Source organism: Mobula hypostoma, chromosome 4 (assembly GCF_963921235.1).
Source record: "Mobula hypostoma chromosome 4, sMobHyp1.1, whole genome shotgun sequence".
Taxonomy (NCBI): Eukaryota; Metazoa; Chordata; class Chondrichthyes; order Myliobatiformes; family Myliobatidae; genus Mobula; species Mobula hypostoma.
In genome coordinates, this window is record NC_086100.1 from 28303369 (window position 1) to 28329895 (window position 26527).

General features: G+C 42.6%; 1 protein-coding gene across 5 annotated transcripts in view; it reads right to left on the reverse strand.

The window, feature by feature from the left end:
• Nucleotides 1–5825, reverse strand: part of agfg1a (ArfGAP with FG repeats 1a) — a 67071-nt gene extending 61246 nt beyond the window's left edge. For all 5 annotated transcript variants that reach the window (XM_063045487.1, XM_063045486.1, XM_063045485.1 and 2 more), the window contains exons 1-2: nucleotides 5582–5825; nucleotides 490–583 (exon numbers count right to left, since the gene is read on the reverse strand). In XM_063045487.1, the coding sequence (XP_062901557.1) occupies nucleotides 490–583; nucleotides 5582–5742 (255 nt within the window). In that variant the 5' untranslated portion in view covers nucleotides 5743–5825. The remainder of the gene's footprint in view (nucleotides 1–489; nucleotides 584–5581) is intronic.
• Nucleotides 5826–26527: the final 20702 nt, after the last annotated feature.

A 26527-nucleotide genomic window follows, 5' to 3' on the forward strand; every position in this document is an offset into this window, starting at 1 on the left:
TTTTAATAAGATTTCAGGGTTATATTTCGGCCAGCATGGGAGGACATGTGACTTTGTGGTTTATAAAGCAGAGGCATTTAATTGACAGAGTTCTTATTCATAATGATTTTACTTAAAAAAACTAGACAAGAAAACGGTTTCTTCATAGTAGCAAAATGGTGAGAAGTGTGAATTGCTTAAACGTACTCAATCTCAAAAAAAGATCCGATAAGGTGTTCAGCCAGAAGCCTTTTTAACATGATTTAATCCAGAAGAAAGCCTGGATCTTCCAGCATTCTCAAGGCCAGCACAACTGGACTGACCTCAAATATCATCCTTTACCAATAAACGCAAAGAGTTCAAAGCTCAAAACATTTCTGCAGATTACCAAAGTGTCATGCAAGAGACTAAGCCTCAAACTGCGGGGCAAAAGACATAGAAATCAAGTCAAATCTTGGTCAACTCATTAACAAAGTAAATAAATTCACGCAAATGCTTAATCACACTTACCTCATTACCGTGTGTTCGCAAAAATTCAATTTCTTGCATTGTGAAGGTGGTCATGGAGATCGACTTGACTCTATGTGGAGGATTCAGCCCTCGCCTAAAGATTTAAAACAACATTGATTTGCTGTTATTACAATTTGTGCAAAAATACTTTATTTACACTTTACACATAAAAATCAACTATAAAGCATAAACTACAACTTTTGTATGTAGCTGCCTTTGTTTTATTAATTATAATGCACAACCTATTAATCATTCTTATTCTCCCATCAAATTATTTAAAAAAGGATAATAGAATTATGGTTCAGGGGATCCTTCTTGCTAACCATTTTAAATGCACCCCACTATGAGGGGGATACACTCTCTTTACTTGCATGCATACCTTGACCAACAGCGTTTAATGCTACCATGTGGAATTGGTACACTCACAACATATTCTTTCATTTAACAAGTGTACGGCCATAGAAGTCCAATGAGCTCAAAATATCCATCAGGAAAACAACTTGTTAACACTCTACCAGGAGTGGCCGATATGTACCTCCAGTTCCTCTTACAATTACCTATGAAAGGTAGTAAATTGTTCATTCGATCATATTAACCCACTTCAAACATGGTTTAGAGTGGGACATAGCCCATCAGATCTTTCTCAGACCCACCTGGATTTGTCAACAAATGGTACCATTACCAAGAAGGCTAACACCAAAGACTGATTGAAAACGATTAAAAATTAAAGATTAGCTTTATTTATTAGATGTACATCAACCCATCAGTTGAAATGCGTCAACCCAAATCAGTGAAGATTGTGGTGAGCAGCCCTTCAGTGTAGCCAGGCTTCTGATGCCAACCAGCATACACTCGACTAACTAACCCCGCACATCTTCGGACTGAGGGAGGAAACCGGATCACCGAGGGGAAACGGGGAGAATACACAAACTCCTTCCGGGCAGTAGTGAGAAATGAATCCCGATTGGTGATTGCTGGGACTGTACAGCCAGGTGCTAACTACTACACTACCATGCTGCCCATGGTTAATAGAACTAATTCCTTCAGCAATTTTATCACTGTTTTACCACACTCCACTGACAAACTAAGGCAGACTGCACGTTCCCATTATCCTCAGGCTCCACTAAAGCCCGTGCAAAAAATAGCCAATGGAATATCAGCCTTGGTTAGAGCATTAGAAAATAAACAGAAACTTTGCAGGAAACACCAATTAGATCATGGCAAAGTGCTATATTTAGTCCTGGGCACTGCAACCTAAAATAGTGATACTGGCACTCGAAGCACTGGGATACAGACTCATCAAATCCAGGCCTCTTAATGGCGAGGTCATACAGAGATTATTTCCCCAGAATATCCAAATCTAACTATCAACAAATTACACATTTTAAGGTTTTTTTTTCCAGAGGAACTGAAAGAAAATTCTGATCAAGAAATCTGGGACAGAGAAACAATTTTAAAATCAGAACCAAGCTATTCAGGGGGTAGATTAGGAAACATTTCTTCACACAAAAATACACAAAACTCACCCAATAATTAACTTTAAATCAGAGAGAAGTAAGTTTTGACCACCTAAGGATATACAAATATTTACAGACAGGAAATACCCAAAATCTCTTAGAATAGCGCAAGGCCAATTTGCCCTCTTCCTCCATGGAGACATTGTGTACATTATAGAAATAACCTGACTTTAGACCCAACCAGCTAAGAAGTAGACCGTCCAGACCTTTCAGTCCTGACTGTTTCTCCACCATAAATGTCTTACTAATACTACAGGTGAATTGTATTTATTCAGGATTTTCTATAGTAATGGCTGTACTGTGAGATTCTACGAAACCCATCGATACAGTGCCAGTAACAAGAGTTTCTGCATATTTCACACAGGTGCAAACTGAGTTATACTTAATGGAACCATGACCTCATCTGAATGACTGGCACATTCTGAGAGAGTTCATTATGCATTCACTTTGTAAGCCTTTGGGCAGATTGCGACCAGTTTTTTTTCCATTATTTTTACACCACATTTGACTTTCAATAGAAAATATTTCTGAAAGGCTTATTTTCCTAATATTAGGAATTCTGGCACAGTCTGCTTTATTCAATTTTACACTGGATAATTCTTCGGAGACATACATTTTTTTTTTAAGGAGCTGTTATGAAGAATAATGCAGACATAAACAGTGAACCTGTGTACCTTCCCCAGAAATTAGACTGTGCTAATTATACACCAGTGAAAACTCAGATTAAAGGGTTTTTAATTTTCTTGATCAAATTTGAAACTGGGGACAGAGCAAACAGGGAACAGTAAAGCCCCTAAAGTAGCCATATATAAAACTAAACAGTTGACATCTAATTCTGGCCGTTGGCACACCACAAAGCTAATGTCTCCAAAATTAAACTGGCTGCTTCACAATCTATTCTTTCTTAACTACTCAATGGCCCTCTCTCACTTCCTTCACTGTCTTTGGCCTTTAGCTTCTGAAACATTTCAACTAAACCAGTCAAATAGGTCCTCTGATTTACACTGAAGAACACTTTTAGCATCCTTATTCAAGTTCTGCTGCACTCTATTAGCATCTGCATGTTGTTTTTTTTCCCCAAATGGATGGTATAACTTTGCACAATATTTAGTTACTTATTTGCTTCTTGTATTTTAGGCCCACTTTGGGACAGTGCATGACACAGGGAAGCAGAGATATCAGAGCCACTGTCATGTAGTTCCAGGGTCCTTGGTTCAATCCTAACCTCTGCTGCTATCTGTTCAGGGTTTGTAGATCCGCCTGGGCTTTTGCTGGATATTCCAGCCCAAAGGCTTGTAACTTGATGGGTTAACTGGGTGCTGTAAATTGCCCCTGGTGTCCTGGTGAACGGAAAAATCTGGGGGAGATGATGGAAATATGGAGAGAATTTTGAAGTTGTACAAGACATTGGTGAGGCCCAATTTGGAGTACTGCGTGCAGTTTTGGTCACTTACCAACAGGAAAGAGTTCAAAGAGTACAGGGAAAGTTCTCCAGACGTGGAGGGCTTGAGTTAGAAGGAAAGATTGACTAGGTTAGGGCTTTATTCCTTGGAACGTAGAAGATTGAGAGATGATTTGATAGAGATACACAAAATTATGAGGAGCATAGATAAGAGAAACTGCAAGCAGGCTTTTACCACTGAGGATGGATGGGTTTACAACCAGAGGTCATGGGTTAAGGGTGAAAGGTGAAAAGTTTAAGGGGAACACGAGGAGAAACTTCTTCACTCAGAGGTCATAAGAGTGCGGAATGAGCTGCCAGCACAAGTGGTGCATGTGAGCTCGATTTCAATGTTTAAGAGAAGTTTGGATAGGCACATGGATAGTAGGGATATGGAAGCTATGGTCCCAGTGCAGTTTGATGGGAGTAGACAGTTTAAGTGGTTTTGGCATGGACTAGATGGGCTTGTTTCTGTAGTGTACTTTTCTATGACTCTATTACAACGAACTTTGTGTAAGTGAGTGATTGAGGGTCAGTATCAACCTGTTGGGCCCAAAGGCCTGTTTCTATGCTTTATTACCATGACTATCAACAAATTAACAACCCTATAGCACACATAATTGATTTGTAAATAACTGCAGTCCTAATGAAGGGTCTTGATCCGAAATGTCAACTTCGTTTTCCTCCATAGATCCTGCCTGACCTGCTGAGTCCCTCCAGCATTTTGTGTGGGGATTAAGATTTCCAGCATCTGCAGAATCTCTTGTGCCTCAGCCTTCAAGCTGCTAAAGCTCTAACAGACACATTTCTGTCTCCTCCCCCTCTTTCAGGCAGTGAATTTCAGACCCCCCACCAACTGTGCATGAAGATTGCAATTTTTTTCCCACAACTTACTGCTAAATCTGCTCGTTCTATCAGCTTCATGGAATGTGCCCCACCTGCAATATATTAGCTCCCGTGGAGCGCACCCAGAAGATTTATGCAGCCCTTTAACATGGCAAAACATTCAGATGCACTTCACAGGAGTTGCAGCAAACGAAGCTTGGCTCCATTCCATGCAGGATGTTAGTGCAGATGACCAAAAGATTTCTCATAGATAAATCTTAATGACTATTTTAAGAGAATGAAAAAATGCCAAAGAGGTTTAGTGAGGCAATTCCAGAGCTTGGAGCCAAGGCAACTAAAGGTACTGTCACTGTACTACCAATAAATTTAGCAAAAATCAAGCTGCCATATGCTTTGCAGAATAAATAAGCTAAAGAACGTTACCAAGATAGACAGGGGCACCGGCATCAAATAAATTATGAACAAGTCTGAGAATTTTAAAACAGAGGCATTGGCAAATCAGAAACCAGTGCAAATTTGTGAGCACAAGTATTTTAAGTGAACAGGACCTGGTCTGAACTATTACCAATTTATCACAAGAGTTCACTTCAATTTCAGACAGAAGGAGACACAGATGGACTCAGAGGTTGGGGATTAGAGTTTTCAACAGAGCATGAAGATAACTGCTTGGGTCTACCCAAAATTTCTGTACTGCAAACAGTTGCTCCGGGAGCACTGCATGTCAGCCTGTTTAAGAGACAATGGAGCAGTCAAGATGGCAGCTACTTTCGCCCAAATGTTGTATTTCTTATAAATGAGAAAAGAAACAAGGTTAACTAAATTCGTGCAGTTAGGATTCTGTCAGTAGGTAAGCATCTCCTCTAGCAATGCAGAGTAGCCAGATTTCAAAGCTACCATTTTCTCCACAACTTCTTGACACTATGTTAGTTCTTTCTCTCTTGCCAGCATGATACCTTCTTTCCCTCCCTACTTTTTTGTCAAGCGAAGAGATGGACCGAATTCGCAACCTCTCTGAAATTACTTCTACCCTTCTCGCTACGTTCTTCCTCAACATCCTAGAATCCATATTTCAATTCCCTTTTATTTCAACTGGTCCTCACCATCTCCTGCTTCTACACCGTGTCTTGACTGTGGGACACTCCTTCCTCTCATCCTATGGTGTGTGTCCCTCACCTATGCCCTCTGGAGCCGCGCCCTCTCTCTCCCTGCGATGCTGCAGCTTCCCTTTACATTCTGCCGCCGACAACGTGAAGAAAGGGGCCTGGCTGCCCCGGGCTCTCGTACTCACAGGATGCCGCTGCAAGATGTGCAGACGAAGGAGCCGATGGTCATGTTGGCGTAGGTCGGGCCTCTCTGGTCGCAATCGAAGCATTTCCTGTTGTGCAGCAGCGTTGTCATCTCCCGCAGCAGCTTCAGGTGCCTCTCCTCCTGCTTTCGCTTGGCTGCCATAGGGACAGGACCGTGGAGACAGATGATCCAGCAAAAGAGCGGAGAGGACACGGCGCTGCAGCAGAGTCGGGGGAGGGACTAGAGGTGGGCACACTCCCAACCGGAAAGGCCCACTACTTCCGCTGGGGGGGAGGTGGGGGAGAGAACCACGGGCTGGAGGGAGAAGGGGAGGAGCGGGAGGGGCGAGAGAATAAGGGGGAGAGGCAGGGGAAGAGGTGGGAAGCGGGGAAAGGGGGCGTGGGATGGACGGGGAGGGGCGAATTGACAGGAGTTGGGAAGGGGAGGGTTTGGGCATGGAGATGAGGGGGGTGGGGTGTGGCGGGGCGAGGTGGGGCACAGGGATGAGGTGGTGGGGTGGGGTGGGGTGCGGGGAGGAGGGGGAGAGATGGAGTGAGGGGAGGGTGTAGGGCAGGGCTAGGGGAAGGACGGGACGAGGGGAGGGTTGGGGAGAGGGGATGAGGGGAAATGGTGGGACAAGGGGTGGAAGGGGAGGAAGGGTGTGAGTAAGAGGGGTGGAGATGAGGGGATCAGGGATGGGGAGGAGGGAGGGGGTGAGAGTGGGGAGAAGGGGCGAGGGGTCAGTAGGAGGGAGGTGGGCAAGGGTAGGGTGAGGGGAGGGAGAGAATGGGTAGAGGAAGGGGATGAGTGGGGAGGGAGAGTGAGGAGGCAAGGGAGAATGAGGAGCGATGGGGAGGGGAGAGGGATGAGGTGAGGTGAGAGCAAAGGGAGAGGAAGGAGGAATGGGGGATTGTCAGTGGAAGGGGGAGGGTAGCAAGGCTATGTGGTAGGGGGAAGGGGGAATGGTTAGGAGAGGGGAAGGGAGTGGGCAGCGAGGGAGTATGTGGGAAGGGGAGTAAGGAAGAATGGGGGTGGGATGATGGAACTTGACTTTCACGGGATGCCATGAGGAGTTTCACAGTCCCTTGAAGGAGGCGTTGGAAAACATGTTCACTAATAATGAAGAAATCAGAACTTCAGCAGCTACCTGCCTAGCGACCTGTGTAACCCAAACTCTACCTCAGCAAAGAACCACCACAAATCACCTCTAGTACCACCATGGACATGTTGCTATTAATGTCTTGTTTTGCACAACACACAAAGTGCTGGAGAAACTCAGGTACAAGAGAGACAGCAGATGCTGGAAACCTGGATCAACACACACAAAAATCAGAAAGGTCAGGCAGCATCTCTGAAGGAAAATAGACAGTGGACATTTTGGGACCAGTCCCTTCATCTGGCAAATGGATTTGACCTCCACAGATGCTACCTGACCTATTGAGTTTCTTCAGCATTTTGTGTGTTGCTCTGGATTTGAGCAACTGCAGGCTCTTGTGTCTCCCTTTGATTTACACAATTCCTTTTGTTTTCTCTTCATTGTCTTGTATAACTTGTGTATAATTTATGTTCTGTGTGTTGTCTGTGCCTACTGGCCTGTGATGCTGCTGCTAGCAATTTTTGCAGGATACCTGCACCCCACTGTACTTGTGCACTCGACAATACATTTGACGTGATGTTGTAGTACAGGAGATCAACCTCCAAAATATCACAGGATGTTGAAAATGTTCAGCAAAGAAGGCAGCATCTGTGGAGAGAATCCAAACTCACGATGCTACTACCCCGACCCTTATTGCTCTCCCGCAAGTTATTTGAACTTTGAACACCTTTTCTCTTCCTTATTAATGTTTTAGCGTAGTTCTCTGATGTCCCTAGATCTCATTTGAAATTTATTTCTATTACAAATATCCTCTTGACTCAAAAGCATTTATTTCCCTCTTGCCATGTGGATGGGTTGTCAAATTTGTCTGATCTTGCTGGAATGATTTTGATGTATCTCATGTAGGGTTCTTTTCCTGCCAGGGGTGTTGCCTGACCTGCTGAATTTCTCCAGCAGATTGTTTGTTGCTCCAGATTCCAGCATCTGCAGCCTCTTTGGTCCTCTTTTTGAAAATCTGCTTACCTACCCACAGCTTCCCTCTTTCGAATCTTGCACTTTTTATGTCTAAATTCCTTTCATGTTCTTCTGCAGAACCTTTCATCTTCCATCACCCACTTCCCTTAATTTCTTTTAAAGGGAAAACAGCTTCTATCCCAAAAATCTACCCACCTATATTGTGGGCAACAAAAATACACGATAATGTTGCACCTAACATGGGGCTAATTCCTGCCAAATCACATGAATTTGATTGAAATTTGGTAATTAACAGTATTGCAATTGAGGACAAATTAAGAAGTTGCTGGCAAACATTCTGTGTTGATTCCTAGATTGAAACTACATAAGAGTCACACAGTTGAATAAAAGTAATATTAGTTTATCATCATCATTCAGGTGCCTTGCCATTCAGTGTGGAGGATCATGTCTCTCCATCCATCACGGTTCCTGACCCTCCGAATTGTTGTTGTTGCCTCCCCTGTTTCTAACCATGATGTTATTCCATCTATCATTTCCATTCTCCGTCTGCCTCTGCTTCTTTTTCCTTCCAGCTTTCCAGTTGTAACTAAATGTTCTAATGTCTCTCTTCGCATGATGTGTCCAAAGAATTTTGATTGCTGTTTTCTGATTTTTTTAAGTAATGTATGTTTCATTTTCGTTCTCTGTAGAACTTCTTCGTTGGTTATCCTGTCCGTGTATGATATGCATAGCATTCTTCTGAGGAACCACATCTCTGCTGCATTGATTCTTTTTTCCATTGCATTTGTGCTGGTCCACGACTCGCAGCCACACATCAATATAGGAAGAATGTAGCCGCTGAGAGTTCTAAAGCGGGTGTCAATTGCTATTTTCTTGTTCGTTAGGATGTTTCTCATTTCTGTAAGCGCTGTCCTTGCCATTGCTATTCTTCCTTTTATGTCTGTTACGCATTTGCCATCAGATACTAGACACTAGAATACTACAGCACAGTACAGGCCCTTCGGCCCCCGATATTGCGCCGACCCATATATTCCTAAAAAAAAGTACTAAACCCACACTACCCCGTAACCCTCTACTTTTCTTTCATCCATGTGCCCGTCCAAGAGGCTCTTAAATACCCCTAATGTGTTAGCCTCCACCACCATCCCTGGCAAGTCATTCCAGGCACCTACAACCCTCGAAAACCAATTTCCCCTGGGATTAATAAAGTATTACTATGACTATGACTCTGTGCAAAAAAACTTACCCCTGATGTCTCCCCTAAACTTCCCTCCCTTAACTTTGTACATATGCCCTCTGGTGTTTGCTATTCGTGCCCTGGGAAACAGGTACTGGCTATCCACCCTATCTATGCCTCTCATAATCTTGTAGACCTCGATATATCAAGTCCCCTCTCATCCTTCTACGCTCCAAAGAGAGAAGTCCCAGCTCTGCTAACCTTGTCTCATAAGACTTGTTTTCCAATCCAGGCAACATCCTGGTAATCTCCTCTGCACCCTCTCCATAGCTTCCACATCCTTTCTATGATGAGGTGACCAGAACTGAACACAATACTCTAAGTGTGGTCTCACCAGAGATTTGTAGAGTTGCAACATGACCTCTCTACTCTTGATCTCAATCCCCCTATTAATGAAGCCTAGCATCCCATAGGCCTTCTTAACTATCCTATCCTATCAACCTGTGCAGCGACCTTGAGGGATGTATGGATTTGAACCCCAAGGTCTCTCTGTTCATCCACACTCTTATGTAACCGACCATTAACCCTGTACTCAGCCTTCTGGTTTGTCCTTCCAAAATGCATCACCTCACACTTAGCCAGATTGAACTCCATCTGCCACTTTTCTGCCCAACTCTGCATCCTGTCTATATCCTCTTGTAACCTTCAAGGTCCTTTTCACTTGTGAATACTGAAGCAAAGTATTCATTTAGGACCTCCCCAACCTCCTCTGCCTCCAGGCACACGTTGCCTTCTTTATCCTTTAGCTGCCCCACCTTCATTCTTGTCATCCTTCTGTTCTTCACATATGCATAGAACATCTTGGGGTTCTCCTTAATCCTACATGCCAGATGTTACCCATGATCCAAGGTACTTGAAGTTGTGAATTTAGTTTATACTCACTGGAATTCATCAAAATGAGAAAATCCAGAGTAATTCTGCAAGAGCCTGAGGGCAGTGGGGGAGGTCAATCATTTACACATGCAAAATTTCCTTATGTAATCATTGTAAATCATTGCAACAGTTTACAAAAGGCTGAGGCTGTTCAGTCAGTGAGAATAAAACTGAAATGGATAGAATTTTTGCACATCAGGGGATCATGAAGATGGGTCTAGAAAATGCCATAGAGGCCAAAGATCATATCAACTGTGGTTTTATTGGTTGGTAGAAGAGGCTTGAGCACCTATAAGGATACTCCTGTTTGCACTCCTTGTGTTGCCTTTTGCATGGCAATGGGGCGTGTATAAATGGAACTCTCAGCAAATGACCAAAAAAATAATTTTGCCGGACAAGCCAGTTAAATTTACTCTATTCAAAGGAGACAGTGCTGGAGAAACACTCAACAGGGCAAGAAGCATGCACGGGGAGAGAAGTGGAGTTAATCAGGTCTATAGTATGTCACCAGAATTGGAATATTAAAAATTGAAGGGATCACTAAGTTGCAGAGAGGGAGAGGGTGGAAAAAAGGAGGAAGAACATAGACAGCGCAGGCCATTTGGCCCACAATGTTGCACCAACCTTTTGAACCACTCCAAGATCAATCTACCCCTTCCACATAGCTCAACAATTTTCTTTCATCCATGTGCCTATTTAAGAGTCTCTTAAATGTCCCTGATATATCTACCTCTACCACCACCCCTGGCAACGGATAAGAGAGGATAATTATCAGAGGAACTGAAGAAATGCAATCATTTATTTATTATTCTGCAATGATGTTAGAAGAACCCCAGTTCTTTGTCCAGTGCCAGAATTTGCTTAGAGGATTGAGATCATCACTGCCATCCATTAACTAATTAGATGATTTGAGTTTAGTTTGTCATTGGTAGCTTCAAACATCAGCAAATCTTATGCTCTTTGGAAATTCAGTCTCATGTAAGTCAGATATATTCCTCTCTGTAACTCTTGTGTGCACCATGTACTACAAATGCACTCTACATGTACACATGTAAGAATATAAAAAATAGTCAAATCAGCCCTCCAAGTCTTCTCAACAGCACACACAAAATACTGGAGGAACTCACCCGGCCAGGCAGCATCCATGGAAAAGAGTACAGTCGACATTTTGGGATGTGACCCTTCATCAAGACTGGAAAAAATAGGCAAGAAGTCAGAGTAAGAAGGTGGGACGTGGGAAGGATGGTAGGTAGTAGGTGATAGGTGAAATTGCTGGGGGGGGTGGTGGTGAGGGGTGAAGTAAAGAGCTGGGAAGTTGATTGGTGAAAGAGATAAGGGGTTGGAGAAGGGGGAATCTGATAGGAGAGGGTAGAAGACCATGGAAGAAGGGGAAGGGGGAGGACCACCAGAGGGAGGAGATGGCCAAGTAAGGAGATGAGGTGAGAGAGGGAAATGGGAATGGGGATGGTGAAATGGGGGGGTTGTGCAATTACTGGAAGTTTGAAAGGTAAAATCATTTGATAAGGGCGTGGCTGATCATGGTCATCAATCACTCTACTCCTTACCTACTTTAATCCCTGTCTTGACTCTGATCAATACTGAGCATCTGTTTCAAGAACTGTCATTCTTACAGTTAAAAATGATTTTGTCTTTCCTTCTGTTTCAAAAAAGGCTGAACCTTCATTCTGAGTCTGTAATTGCAAGTTCAAGCCTTCTCATTAGGTTAACTCGCCAACCCCACCACCACCACACCATGAACAGTTTACTTTTCAAACAGATTATGAAATTTTGAAACGTATAAGATCCTAAAGGGATTGGACAGGCTAGATGCGGGAAGATTGTTCCCGATGTTGGGGAGGTCTAGAACGAGGGGTCACAGTTTGAGGATAGAGGGGAAGCCTTTTAGGACCGAGGTTAGGAAAAACTTCTTCACACAGAGAGTGGTGAATCTGTGGAATTCTCTGCCACAGCAAACTGTTGAGGCCAGTTCATTAGCTATGTTTAAAAGGAAGTTAGATATGGCCCTTGTGGCTACAGGGGTCAGGGGGTATGGAGGGAAGGCTGGGTTCTGAGTTGGATGATCAGCCATGATCATAATAAATGGCGGTGCAGGCTCGAAGGGCCGAATGGCCTACTCCTGCACCTATTTTCTATGTTTCTATGTTTCTATTATCCTTCTAAAATTTCAGGAATTTAGATCTAGTCTAACCAATCAGGGCATAGTACCCCTGGGGCCGTTCCCTTCAATACTGCTCTGGACACTGTTGGTCAGGGGGTCAACGTACCGGGGAAAGCTGCAGTGACCAGGTCTCTGTGACTGATCAGCTCTGTGGCTCAGAAGCGAAACGGAGAGGAAAGGAGCACAGTATTGACAGGGGATTCCAGAATTAGAGGAGCTGGTTGGGGAGTCCATGGCCGTGAAAGAGATACCCGGATGGTTTGTTGTCTCCCAGGTGCCAGAATAATGTCAATGATCATGAGCTGCATTTAGAGATTGGCAAGTATGACTTAGTCATCACTGCTTTGTGGCTGAAAGAAGACTATGGTAGGGAGTTTAACATCCAAAGATACAAATTGCTTCAGGAGAGGAGCAGGGTATCTCTGTTGGTTAAAAAAAAATGAAATCTAATCCTTAGAAAGAGGTGACGTTAGGAACAGAAGATGGAGAATCCTTGTGGGTAGAGTTAAAAAACAAGGGTAAAAAGATCCTGATGTGAGTTATATACAGGCCTTCGAATTGTAGTCAGGAGCTGGTGTACAAATTACAATGGGAGATAAAAAGGGCAATGTTATGATAGTAATGAGGGAATTTCAAAATGTGGGTAGATTGCAAAATGCTGGTTAGTGCTGGATCCCAAGAGAGGGAATGTGTAGAATGCCTAAGAGGTGGTTTTTTTTCGAGCAGCTCGTGGGTGAACCCAACAGGGGATCGGCTATCCTGGATTGGGTGATGTGTAACATACCAGATTTAATTAGGGAGTTTAAGGTAACAGAGCACTTAGTGATCATAATATGATATAATTCACTCTGCAGTTTGATAGGGAAAAGCTAAAGTCAGATATATTAGTATTACAGTGGAGTAAAGGGAATTACAGAGGAATGAGAGAGGAGCTGGCCAAGGTAGATCAGAAGGGTACACTGGTTGGGATGACGGCAGACCAGCAATGGCTGGAGGTTCTGGGAGCAATTCAGAAGGTTCAGGATAGAACTAGGCTGATAAGGAAATTCAAAGACTGCATAAAAGCAAAAGAGAGGACATATAATATAGCGAAAAATAGTGGGAAGTTAGAGGATTAGGAAGCTTTTAAAAATCAACAAAAGGTAACTAAAAACCATAAGGAGAGAAAAGATGGAATATGAAGTTAAGCGAGCAAATCAAATAAAAGAGGAACAAAAAGCCTTTATTTAGATATAAAAAGAGTAGCGAGAGCAGGATTTGGACAACTGGAAAATGACACTGGAGGGGTAGTAATGGGGGCAAAAAAATGGCAGAGGAAATTAATAAGTATTTTGTGTTAAGTCACTAGCAGAATGCCAGAAACGTGAGAGTGTCAGAGGGCAAAAGTGAGTGTTGTTGTTTTACTCAGGAAAAGGTGCTTGAGAACCTGAACGATCTGAAGGCAGATAAGTCACCTAGATCAGATGGACTGCACCCCAGGGTTCTGAAAGAGGTAGCTGAAGAGATTGTAGAGGCATTAGTAATGATCTTTCAAGAATCACCAGATCCTGGAATGGTTCTGAAGGATGGAAAAATTGCAAATGATGCTTCACTTCTTAAGAAGGAAGGGATGTGCAGTAAAAGAAAGGAAAATGTAGGCCAGTTAGCCTGACTTCAGTGGAAGATGTTAGAGTCTGTTTTTAAGGATGAGCTTTCAGTGTAGTTGAAGGCACATGATAAAATAGACCAAATTCAGCATGGATTCCTTAAGGGGAAATCTTGCTTGACAAATCTGTTGGAATTCTTTGAGTAAATAACAGGTATTGTAGACAAAGGAGAGTCAGTGGATGTTGTATACTTAGATTTCCAGAAGGCCTTTTGACAAGATGTCACACATGAGGCAGCTTAACAGGATAAGAGCCTGTGGTATTACAGGATAGACACTAGCATGGATAAAGCGGTGGCTGATTGGCAGGATGCAAAGAGTTGGAATAAAGGAGACCTTTTCTGGTTAGTTTGGTGACCAGTAGTGTTCTGTAGGCATCAGTGTGAGGATCACTTCTTTTCAAGTTACATACAGATGATTTGGATGACAGAGTTGATGGCTTTCTGGCCAAGTTTACGGATGATATGAAGATAGATGGAGGGGGAGGTAGCACTGAGGAAGCAGGAGTCTGCAGAAGCACCAAGACAGATTTGGAGAGTGGGTAAAAAGTGGCAGATGGAATATAGTGTAGGGAAGTGCATGGTCATACACTTTGGTCAAAGCAATAAAGTCGTAGACTATTTTCTAAACAGGAGAAAGGTCCAAAATCAGAGATTTAAAAGGACTTGGGGTCCTCGTGCTGGATTCCCCAAAGGTTAACTTGCAGGTTGAGTTAGTGGTAAGGAAGGCAAATGTAGTATTCATTTCAAGAGGACAAGAATATAAGAACAAGGATGTGATGTTATGGTTTCATGAAACATTGATCAGACCACACTTGGAGTATAGTGAGCAACTTTGAGCCCCTCATCTAAGAAAAGATGTGCTGGCATTGGAGAAGGTTCAGAAGAATGATTCTGGGAATGAAAGGGTTAATATATGAGGAATGTTTGATTGTTATAAACCTGTACTCACTGAAGTTTAGAAGAATGAGGTGTGATTTTGCTGAAGCCTATTAAACACTGAAATGCCTAGATGGAATGGATGTGGAGAGGATGTTTCCTACAGGACCAAAGGGCACAGCTTCAGAATAGAGAGACATCCATTTAGAACAGAAATGGGGAGGAATTTCTTTAGCCAGAGAGTCATGAATCTGTGGAATTCATTGCCACAGATGGCATGGAGGCTGTGTCATTGGGTATATTTAAAGCGGTGTTTGATAGGTTCTTGATTAGTCAGAGTGTTAAAAGTTATGGGGAGAAGGTGGGCGAATGGTGTTGACAGGGGTAATAAATCAGCCCTAATGGAATGGTGGAGTGGGCTCTATTGGACTAACGGCCTAATTCTGCTCCTATGTCTTATAGTCTTATACAACAATCCCCTTATCTCCAAAATTAGGTTAGTGAAACTGTCTGGTTTATTCTATTTCACATGACTATATATCAAAAGCATTTCAGTTTTGAAAGATCTTTGGCTTGTTTAAGGTAATGAAAGACATTAAATAATTTCAAGTTTACTCATCTTTAATATGTTCTCACAAGTACCAAAAGGTTAGCAAATGAAAACTGCCCTATACTCAGGTATGGAGTCCCTGAAGATGTTTGGAAAGAAGGTTTTTTTTGCTCTTGTGATCCATCTGTTTGTATCATAGATTAACTTCAAATTTCTAATAGGTTGCTGCACTTGCATGTTGACTTTCTGTGATTCATTTTCAAGAATTCCCATATTTCTCAATCTCAAGAAAAAAGGATTGAGCTCTTCTGCATTTCCTACAAAAGTGGATAACGTAGTATTACAGTCATAGAGCAAAACCACCTTCAGCTCAACTTATCCATGCTGACCAAGCTGCCTTACTGAGCCAGTCTCACTTCCCTGCATTTGGCTCATCTGCCTCTAAACCTTTCCTATACCTGTACCTTTCCTAATGCATGTTAGATGTTATAATTGTACATCTCCTTTTCCTAATGCGTTTTAGATGTCATAATTGTATCTACCTCTACCAATTCCTCTAACAGCTTGTTCCATATGTAGGCCCCCTCTGTGTGAAAAGGTTGCCCCTCTTTTAAATTTTTCCCCTCTAATCTTAAACCTATGTCCTCTACATTGCGGGAAGATACTGTGACAATTCACCTTATCTATGCCTCTCATGAATTTACCCCTCATCTCTCAGCCTCCTGTGCTCCAGCTATCCATCCTTATAACTCAAAACTTCCAGTCCAGTAACATCCTCATAAATCTTTTAGGCATCCTTACCAGTTTAATGACAGGCTTCCTATGGTAGGGCAACCAGGACTGTACGCAGTAGTCAAAATGTGGCCGGAGCAGTGTCTTATATAGTGTAACATGACATCCCCACTCTTGTGTTCAGTATCCTCAGTGATCAAAGCTAGCATGCCAACTGCATTCTTCACCACACTATCTACCAGTGTGGCTAGTTTCAAGGAACATTGTACTTGCACCCCTAGGATTCTCTATTCTACAACGCTCATGATTTGCTATGAAACACCTGCCCTGCTCTGTCTAGCAAAAAATCAACAGCCTGCAGTTATCTGAATTATACTCCAGATGTCATTCCTCTGCCCACTGGCCTGTTTGTTCAAGATCCCAGTGGAGCCTTAATTCATCTGCACATTCTTGCTCACTCACTGAACACAGCTTTGATTCTTTGCAGCCTCTTTTGACTCCAAATGGACTACATTCACAGGTTCCTCTCTTAACTACCTCTCTACATGCAGATTCAAGAAATACCCTGACAGATTTGTCAAGCTGTATTTTCCTTGTATAGGTCCATGATGACTCTGCCCAATGTCTTATTATCACATTCCTAGAGATTAGTTTTAGAGTTTTTCTTGACTACTGGTCTCAGGCTGAATAAGCAGTGGTTCTCCCTTTCCCTGATTTTCCCTACCTCAGGTGTTTGAAATTTTCACAGCTTACTTCTTCATCACAGTCCTAGATATCTTATATTTGTACCCTACAGAACATGGTGGATACAGCTCAGTCTATCTCCATCCTTAGGGTTCTTCCTTGAGTCAAAAATGGCAAGCAGTCTTAATTCCAAGATTTCAGTTTTTTTTTAGAGTACAAACAAACAAACAGATACTAAGCAAACTAAATAAAGAGCTGAGAAAAGATGCTAAGAGGGGAGCTAATGCTAAGGGGTGTAAGACAAAGGAATAAAAGATGCTTATGAAAAATCTATTACTTTTATAGATAAGATAAAGAAAATTCCTTGGATAATGATGAAGTAATTAATACGCTATATAATTAAAACAATTACATCATGTGGGTAATGTGCTAATACTTAGCCAATGAAAAGTGAGAAAGGTGATAAACTGTTAGTTTAGCTGCTATACCGCTTTCTGCCAGTGAGTGTGAAAAATACATGAGTTTGTTAAAAAGTACAAATCTTATAAAAAGTATTGTTAAAAAAGACAGTGATTTCCAACACAGGCAAAACCCTCCCCTCCACTGAGCATGTCTACCAGGAGCACTGCTACGAGAAAGCAGCATCCATCATCAAGGGCACCCATGATCTGGGCAATGCTCTTTCCTTGCTACTGCCATTGGGAAGGAGGTACAGAAATCTTAGGTCCCACATCACCAGGATCAGGAACAGTTATGACCCTTCAACAATCAGGCTCCTAAACCAGCATGGATAACTTCATACAACTCAATATCGAACTGCTTCCACAGCCTTTCGACTCACTTTCAAGGAGTTTACAACCCATTCATGATCTCAGTATTATTTATTTATTTTATTTGCACAGTTCGTCTTCTTTTACACATTGGTCGTTTGCCAGTCTTTGCGTGCACATTTACATTGATTCTATTCTATTTCTCTGATCTACTGTGAACGCCTGCAAGAAAATGAATCTCAAGGTAGTACGTCTGTCTGTCTAGGTACCATATCCGACGTGGACTTTGGTGACCATGGTTTTCCATATAGATCTATCCTTCGTTTTTTGGATGATTTCCATTTCCTCGATGTGTAGCCACCTGGCTACGCTTTTGATGTACATATGCTGAGGTCTTCCTCTAGGTTTGCTCCCCTCAATTTTCCAGAGAGTATGAGTTTTTCTAGTTCATCTTTCCACATGATGTGTCCTAGGAATCTGAGTTGTCTTTCCCTTATTGTTGGTATGAGTGATTGAACTGCTTGGCTCTTCTGAGAAGGTAGTATATAATGACATTTACATACTTTGATAATAAATTTACTTTAAACTTTGAATTTCTGTTCATGAGGAATGAACAAACATCAAGAGAGTTCTGAACTTAACCGAGAGAACTGTTGATGTTGATGTTAATCATTCAGTGGAGTTAAAATTAAGCAACATACATCAAAGTTGCTGGTGAACGCAGCAGGCCAAGCAGCATCTATAGGAAGAGGTACAGTCGACGTTTCAGGCCGAGACCCTTCGTCAGGACTAACTGAAGGAAGAGTGAGTAAGGGATTTGAAAGCTGGAGGGGGAGGGGGAGATGCAAAATGATAGGAGAAGACAGGAGGGGGAGGGATGGAGCCAAGAGCTGGACAGGTGATAGGCAGAAGGGGATACGAGAGGATCATGGGACAGGAGGTCCGGGAAGAAAGATGGGGGGGGTGACCCAGAGGATGGGCAAGAGGTATATTCAGAGGGACAGAGGGAGAAAAAGGAGAGCGAGAGAAAGAATGTGTGCATTAAAAAGAGTAACAGATGGGGTACGACCATCTGTTACTCTTTTTAATGCACACATTCTTTCTCTCGCTCTCCTTTTTCTCCCTCTGTCCCTCTGAATATACCTCTTGCCCATCCTCTGGGTCACCCCCCCCCCGGCTTTCTTCCCGGACCTCCTGTCCCATGATCCTCTCGTATCCCCTTCTGCCTATCACCTGTCCAGCTCTCGGCTCCATCCCTCCCCCTCCTGTCTTCTCCTATCATTTTGCATCTCCCCCTCCCCCTCCAGCTTTCAAATCCCTTACTCACTCTTCCTTCAGTTAGTCCTGACGAAGGGTCTCGGCCTGAAACGTTGACTGTACCTCTTCCTATAGATGCTGCTTGGCCTGCTGCGTTCACCAGCAACTTTGATGTATGTTGCTTGAATTTCCAGCATCTGCAGAATTCCTGTTGTTTAGAGTTAAAATTAAGAGTAGTTTATTGAAAACATAACTGCTTCATCATGTTTCTTAAGAAAGTCCTGAGTTTAATTTTTAACATAATATATAACTGCAATGTTTCAAAATTCATTCATCCCGAAATCCATTGGCCTCAGATTTCCTGTTGGTGATATTGCTGTGTTTGTCAGCAAACAGGAGTGCTTGTTTAACAGCTCTTGCCTCCTGACTACAGATTCTAGCTACTCTTCTCAATGCAATACCTCTGATCATGGACTATCAAAATGGCAAGAGATTTCAGAACCCCATTGCCATGTTATGAACTGTTGCTGCCTGGCAGTTTTGGAAAATGGATCTCGGTAAGATATTTCACAGCAGAACAAGAAATGAAATATCCTCCACAGCCTCAGTCGAATTCCATCTCCTTTCATAAAGTAATTGAGTTAGAAATATTGTAATTGCGGATGAGAACAGGCACAAGATCAATACAAACTTAACAAGTGAAAAAGCAGCTGAACTGCAACTGCATGTGAATGATATATCCTGGTAGGAGAGCAAATTCGGATACTTAATTAATTCCGGAATACAATGACATCTTGTGAAAATATCACATCAGATATTCCAGTATTTTATTTAGTTTCAAAATAGTTTAGCAAGTCAATTTATCATCATTGTTACGCGCCGTGTCGTATGAGGTGGGCGATCGTGACCTTTGACATGATTGTTCTTGGCAGATTTTTCTGCAGAAGTTCTTCACCATTGCCTTCTTCTACACAGTGTCTTTGCAGGATGGGTTACCCCAGCCATTATCAATACTCTTCAGAGATTGTCTGCCTGGTGTTAGTGGTCACATAACCAGGACATGTGATATGCACCAGCTGCCCATACGACCATCCACCACCTGTGTACATGGCTTCATGTAACCCTGATCGGGGGGTGGGAGGGCTAAGCAGGTGCTACACCTTGCTCGAGGGTGACCTGAAGGCCAGCAGAGGGAAGGAGCATTTTACACCTCTTCTGGTAGAGACGTATCTCTACTCCAGCATCCCAGCAAGCCAACTACTGCCTGCAAGTTTGGATACATGTTGATGATTCAGGCATTGACTTTCATATTTTAGAAGTAAAATTGTTTTTAGTCATGTGAAAATGTTCATTAGAAACCTGATAGCAGTGTGATGCAACATCTAGTTCTAATTAATTTGATTTTGGTGAAGACTTTAACAGCAGGGCACACCTCTCGAGGGCAGTGTTCCTACAAATTTAGAAGTTTATGTTCTTTGATAGCATAAAATTTAGCTGGAAACTGTTTCATTTTGAATTTGTACATAATTACATTATATTACTTTTTATGCAAAATGAGAAGGAGGGACAAACAAGAACAAAATTAGCTATCGTTATGTCTATTCAGATGATACTTTGTTTATTTGTCTCAGTCACAGGCAACTAGTTCCGTTATCAAATTTATTATCAAAGTAGTACTTTTTTATGGTGACACGTATGTGTACTTTGATAATAAATTAACTTAGATTATGAATATTCATGTTGGTCCCCAGTTATGTGGCAATTTTGAAATCTCATCCTTATTTAGAGTCCCTCCGTGATGTAACTTTTCTGCTCTCCCTGCAATCTCTTCTGGCCGCATAATTTTCAGAGATATCAGTGCCTGTTCAGACCTGGCCTCTGGAGCATCCCCAATTTTAATTGCTCTCTTTATGAAATCTGAAATTCCTTCCCACTAATCTTTCTGCGTCTCAGTACTTTAAACCTACCTCTTTCACATTCTGCAGTGATCTGAGTAGACCATGGAAAGGTAGGAGCAGGAAGAGGCGATTTGGCCCTTCGACCTTGCTCTGATGCTGACTGATCCTCTGTCGAAGTACCATAATCCTCTCTCCCCATACCCGCTGATGGCCTTTATGATTTAAAATTACTCTGTCTTTATTATGTGTAACCAGCAATTTGGTCTCCCCAACCTTTGGTGGCAGAGATTGTCACAGGCTTACTTCATCACCATGGTCCAAAATATCTTATCTCATATCCTGAGACTGCGATCCTGATTATAGACCGCTTCTCACAGAGCTAGCCAGGGAAAATCTCTCAGCATCTAGAGCAACACACACAGAATGCTGGGGGAGCTCGGTAGGTCAGGCAGCATCCATGGAAGTGAGTAGATAATCGATGTTTCAGGCTGAGACCCTTCTTCAGAGCTGGAAATGAAGGGGGGAAGATGCCAGAATAAAAAGGTGGGGGAGGGGAAGGAGGCTAGCTCGAAGGTGATGGTGAAGCTAGGGGCCTGGGAAATGTAAAGGGCTTGAGAAGAAGGAATCTGATAGGAGGGGAGAGTGGACCAAAGGAAAAAGGGAAGAAGGAAGGACACCAGAGGGAGGTGATAGGCAGGTGAAGGGAAGAGGAAAGAGGCCAGAGTAGAGAACAGAATAAGAGGGGAGGGGGAGGGATTTTTTTTTACCAGAAGGAGAAATTGATATTCATGCCATCAGGTTGGAGACTACCCAGATGGAATATGAAGTGTTGCTCCACCACCCTGAGAGTGGTCTCATCATGGCAAAAGAGGAGGTCACAGACTGACATGAGTGAATGGGAATGGTGACAGGAATTAATATGGCTGGCCACTGGGAAATTCACTGAGAAAGTCTCCAGGGGGATCCTCCCACCAAACTCATCTTTACTTCCCCCCTACTTTTTGCTTCCTGCAGGGATCACTCCCTCCGTGATTCCCTCATCCATTTGTCCGTCCTCACTAATCTCCCTCCTGGTGCATTCCCCTGTAAGAGACTGATATGCTACACTTGACCATTTACCTCCTCCCTCACCTCCAATCAGGGACCCAAACAGTCCTTCCAGGTGAGGTAACTCTTCACCTGTAATCTGCTGGGGCCGTCTATTGTATCCATTGTTCCTGATGGGCCCTCCTTTACATTAGAGAGACCCGTTGTAAACTGGGCGACCGCTTTGTCATGCACCTCTTCCCTCTGCCAAAAGCAGAATTTCCCGGTGGCCAACCATTTTAATTCCTCTCACCATTCCTGATCCAACATGTCGGTCCATGGATTCCTCTTCCGCCACGATGAGGCCGCTCTGAGGGTGGAGGAGAAACCTGATAGCATGAACATTGATTTCTCCTTCTGGTAAATATTTTTTCTCCCCCTTCCTTCTCCTATTCCTCACTCTGACCTCTGTCACCTTCTCCTCACCCGCCTATCACCAACCCCTGGTACCCCTCCCTTTCCCTTTCTCCCATTGTCCCTTTTCCTCTCCGATCAGATTCCTTCTTCTGCAGCCTTTTCTTTTCCCACCCACCTGGATTCACCTATCATCTTCTAGGAAGTCCTACTTCCTCTGCCCCCACCTTTTTTCCTGGCATCTCCCCCCCTTCCTTTCTAGTCCCGATGAAGGGTCTTGGCCCGAAACATCGACTGTTTATTCATTTCCATTGATGCTGCCTGACCTGCTGAGTTGCTTCAGCATTTTGTGTTGTTTGGATTTCCAACATTGGCAGATTTTCCCATCTGATTCCTCTCACAGATTGATAACTTTAAAATGGATGTTTCTGACTGCATATTTTGATTTAATACAGGTTATTCCTGCTGTATTCATGTCTTTAGCAGCTTGGAAAGCCCAAAACTGTACAGTAATAGCAGAACTGGGGTAGGTGCAAAAATCAATTCACTCTGAATCTGAATCTGAATCATTCTGTTATGTTTTTTAACTTCAAAGCATTAAATTAATTCCAAGTACGACACAGGAGTCCCGGAATGTGGGTCTAATTTAGTGTTTACTTTATATGGTAATGTAATGACGTATGCAATTCACATATTTATACATGTAACCCGTAAGGAGTAATTTAAACAAGCGACTACTCAAACATTACTTAAATATTAAATACACAACATCCTCAGTCTAAATCAAAATGAGAAGTTAATTGATTGTTGTGTTGTCGGCGAATTTCATACATTAGTACCGTAAAAATTATTTTCCTGTCCTGACTTCCAGCTCCTACTATTTACACTTAGCAGTGTCATTGCAATCCTCTGCTGTGTTTGGGTTTAACTTTCTCCTCTTGCGTACAGGCTGTTGGTCTGCAATGCAGCAGGTCACAGTGTAGGCACCCGTAGCTTTTCAATGGAAGACATGTCAAGTATACTTTTACTGTGCTTTATAACTAAGGATCAACTAAAATTTTACAAGCACTTGTGGTACACTAGACCATATAAGAACTCTCATGCAGGATTAACAATTCTTTGTAGAGGTTAGTGTGATGCTATCACAGCTCCGGACATCGGAGTGTGTTGTTCAATTCCGGCGTCCGCTGTAAGGAGTCTCTGTATGTTCTACCTGTGGAATGCATGGGTTTTCCCCGGGTGCTCCGGTTTCCTCCCCCAGTCCAAAGACTTACCCGATAATAGGTCATTGTAAATGATCGCGTACTTAGGCTATGGTTAACTGGGGGTTACAGGGTGACATGGCTCGATGGGCCGAAGAGCCTATTCTGTGCTGTCTCTCAACTAAGTAAGTAAATAAATTTAACACCCAATATTGCAGAGCTCAGACCTACAGCTCACCGGTTATTCTGGCTTAGTGTATTTTCATCACAGTTTGAAGCAATACATGGTTTCAATACATGGACGGAGTGTAAAGAACAACCATTTTTCTGGTCCACCCCCTCTCCCCACTGTGAGGCTTCAAATCAAAGGCGTGATAAGGGATGCCACCTTTCAGTAAATTCTCACAACACAAAAGAGGGCTAGTTTGGTTTTGTCTGAGAGAACAGGGTCAGCAGGGAAAAGTCCCTGCCCTGGAAAACATTTGACAGTTGTTATAGCTACTGTCCAGGCAGGATCATGGTATAATTCATTTAGAAAACGAGGGAGTAACTGTGAAGGCTTCCATCTCTGCATTGTTGTAGCTTTATCTTATTCTACTGCAGTGCACCGTGCAATGATCTGATCTCTATGAGCAGTATGCAAGACAAGCTTTTCACTGCATCGCAGTACACGTTACAATAACCCAATTTTATTTCCTGTTACATTATGATGAAAAAGGAGGTAACAAAGCTCATCAAACCTACATCAGCTTTCAAATGAAATAATGAGGTCAGAGAGTATTGGTGAAAGGACCCCTAAAGATAAAGATTAGCTTTATTTGCCAAATGAACATCAAAGCATATCGTGCAATGCATCGTTTGCGTCAAATCAAATCAGTGAGGATTGTGCTGGGCGGCCCGCAAGTGTCACCACGCCACTGACACCAACGTAGCACACCCACAACACACTAACCGTACATCTTTGGAATGTGGGAGGAAAGTAGGGAGCTTGGAGAAAATCCACGCGGTTGTGGGGAGAACATAGAAACCTGGTGGAAATCGAACCCTGATCTTACAGCTGGTGCAGTAAAGCGTTTTGCTAACCACTACGCTACTGTGCTAACCACGGTGTTACCAGTGGCCATTGCTGTGATCTTTGTTGTTTGTGATATACAATATATCAGTGACTTGGATGTGAAAGTAGGAGGCACGATTAGGAAGTTGGTGGATGATATGAAAGTTGTGGATAGCAAGTAGATTTCCGAAAGTCACTGCAGCATGTAGATCAGATGGAAAGTTCAGTGAAAAGCAAACAGGCGGCGTTTAATCCCTAGGAAGAGGTGCAGTCGACGTTTCAGGCCGAGACCCTTCGTCAGGACTAACTGAAGGAAGAGTGAGTAAGGGATCCAACTTTCAAATCCCTTACTCACTCTCCCTTCAGTTAGTCCTGACGAAGGGTCTCGGCCTGAAACGTCGACTGCACCTCTTCCTAGAGATGCTGCCTGGCCTGCTGCGTTCACCAGCAACTTTTATGTGTGTTGCTTGAATTTCCAGCATCTGCAGAATTCCTGTTGTTGGCGTTTAATCCCGACAGGATTGAGGGGATGGAATTGGGAAGTCAGCTTTGCAGATCTGGTCACCACACTACTGCAGAGGGAGTGCATGGAAGTCTATCAGGATATTGTCTGCGTTAGAAATCTTTAGTTATGCAGATAGACAGGCTGAATTTGTTTCTCCTGGAACAAAGGAAGCCGAGGTGTGTCCTGATGGACATATACAAAATCAGAAGAAGCATAGATAAGATAGGTAGTCATAGCCTATAGAAGGGGTGACAAAAACAAGAGTTTTAAACTTCTTTGGAAAGAGTTACAAATTTCTTCAAGACGGAATATGAAGTATTGCTCCTCCAACCTGAGGGTGACCTCATCGTGGCAGTAAAGGAGCTTTAAATGGTATTTGAGGAAAAAAAAATTTTTTTTTACTCAGAGTAGTTGACATCTGGAATGTGCTGTCAGAAGAGGTGCTGGAGTTTTATACAATCTTAGTTTAAGAGGCATTTAGATGGGCAAATAAATAGGTAAGATATAGAAGGTTATGGATTCTAAAATGAGAAAATGGATTTGTGTGGATGGAAATGATACTGGTGTGGAAATGATAAATATTTGAACAATTATATTAATCTTTATTTTTTTTTCTTTGTAGTTCGCTTTCGAACCTGGAATTTGATTTGAAGTGGTTTCTGGAAGATAAATGTGGAATAATTAAACTGACTCTCAAACTGAACCAACACATTTATCAAGCACCAATTTTAGCAGTGACCCTATCAATGAATCACTGGTTTCCGGTACCAAAGCTGAACCGATGTGCAAAACTCAGTGGTACATACAGGGCTGCAGAAGATAATTCACTTGATCCCTTTCATTGGGCTTCTTTTGCTTGGGATTTTGGAGGTGATTGTCAGTGTGATGCAAATAATCGTTGGTGTTTGCAGTTGTTTCTGCAAAACACCAAGGAGAAATGACAGCAGACCTGTGTAATAAATCATTCCTGTCCACAAAAAAATAAAGCTCTTGTACAGAAAAAGACCAATTAGATCATGATTTCTGAATATGCCAACGGCAATGTTTGGGAAAACTGAATCCTACAGTAACCCTTGATAAACCCATCTCCTCAGCCAAAAAATAACAGTTAACCTGATTTCACTCTTATTTTATATTAAATAAACATCATTGCACTGCCCAAATAATCTAATATTTTTTTTGTATGCAAACCAGCACAATTCTGATGGAACTAAAATTGACTCCTGCATGATTGTTATTGTTACTTTGTATAAAAGCTGCAGAAAATCTAGCTGTTATTGTTGTAATGCAGACACGAGGAAATCTGCAAACGCTGGAAATTCAAGCAACACACACCAAAAATGCTGGTGGAACGCAGCAGGCCAGGCAGCATCTATAGGAAGAGGTACAGTTGACTTAGTCCTGACGAAGGGTCCTGGCCCGAAACGTCGACTGTACCTCTTCCTATAGATGCTGCCTGGCCTGCTGTGTTCCACCAACATTTTTTGTGTGTGTTATTGTTGTAATCTAGTTCTCAAGTATGGTGGGATCTTTTTGACACACTCTTACTGAAGCAGAATAAAGTACCACTTTTAACATTTGCATATAACTGCAATTTTTCGAATCCTATTGTGTCTGAAAGATGGATTCTTTTCAGAGGCAAAAATGACACTAGAATGATTCATAGATCTATGGATCAGAGTGAACAGTCGATATTTCAGGCCGAGACCCTCCATCAGACCTTGCTCACCCTTTTCCATTGATGCTGCCTGACCTGCTGAGTTCCTCCAGCATTTTGTATGTGTTGCTTAGATAGTTTGTGCCCAGAATCTGCATATTTTCTCGTCTCAGAATGAATCATGTTGTGTTGTAACCTTACTCTTTTCATCAGGCTCTTTTAGGGTTGAAGTGACTTGTTTTCACTCAGTTATGTGGGCTCTGAGATGTTCTGATGGAGCTTAGAACAGAATGCCTGCTTTGGGAGTCTGCTGTG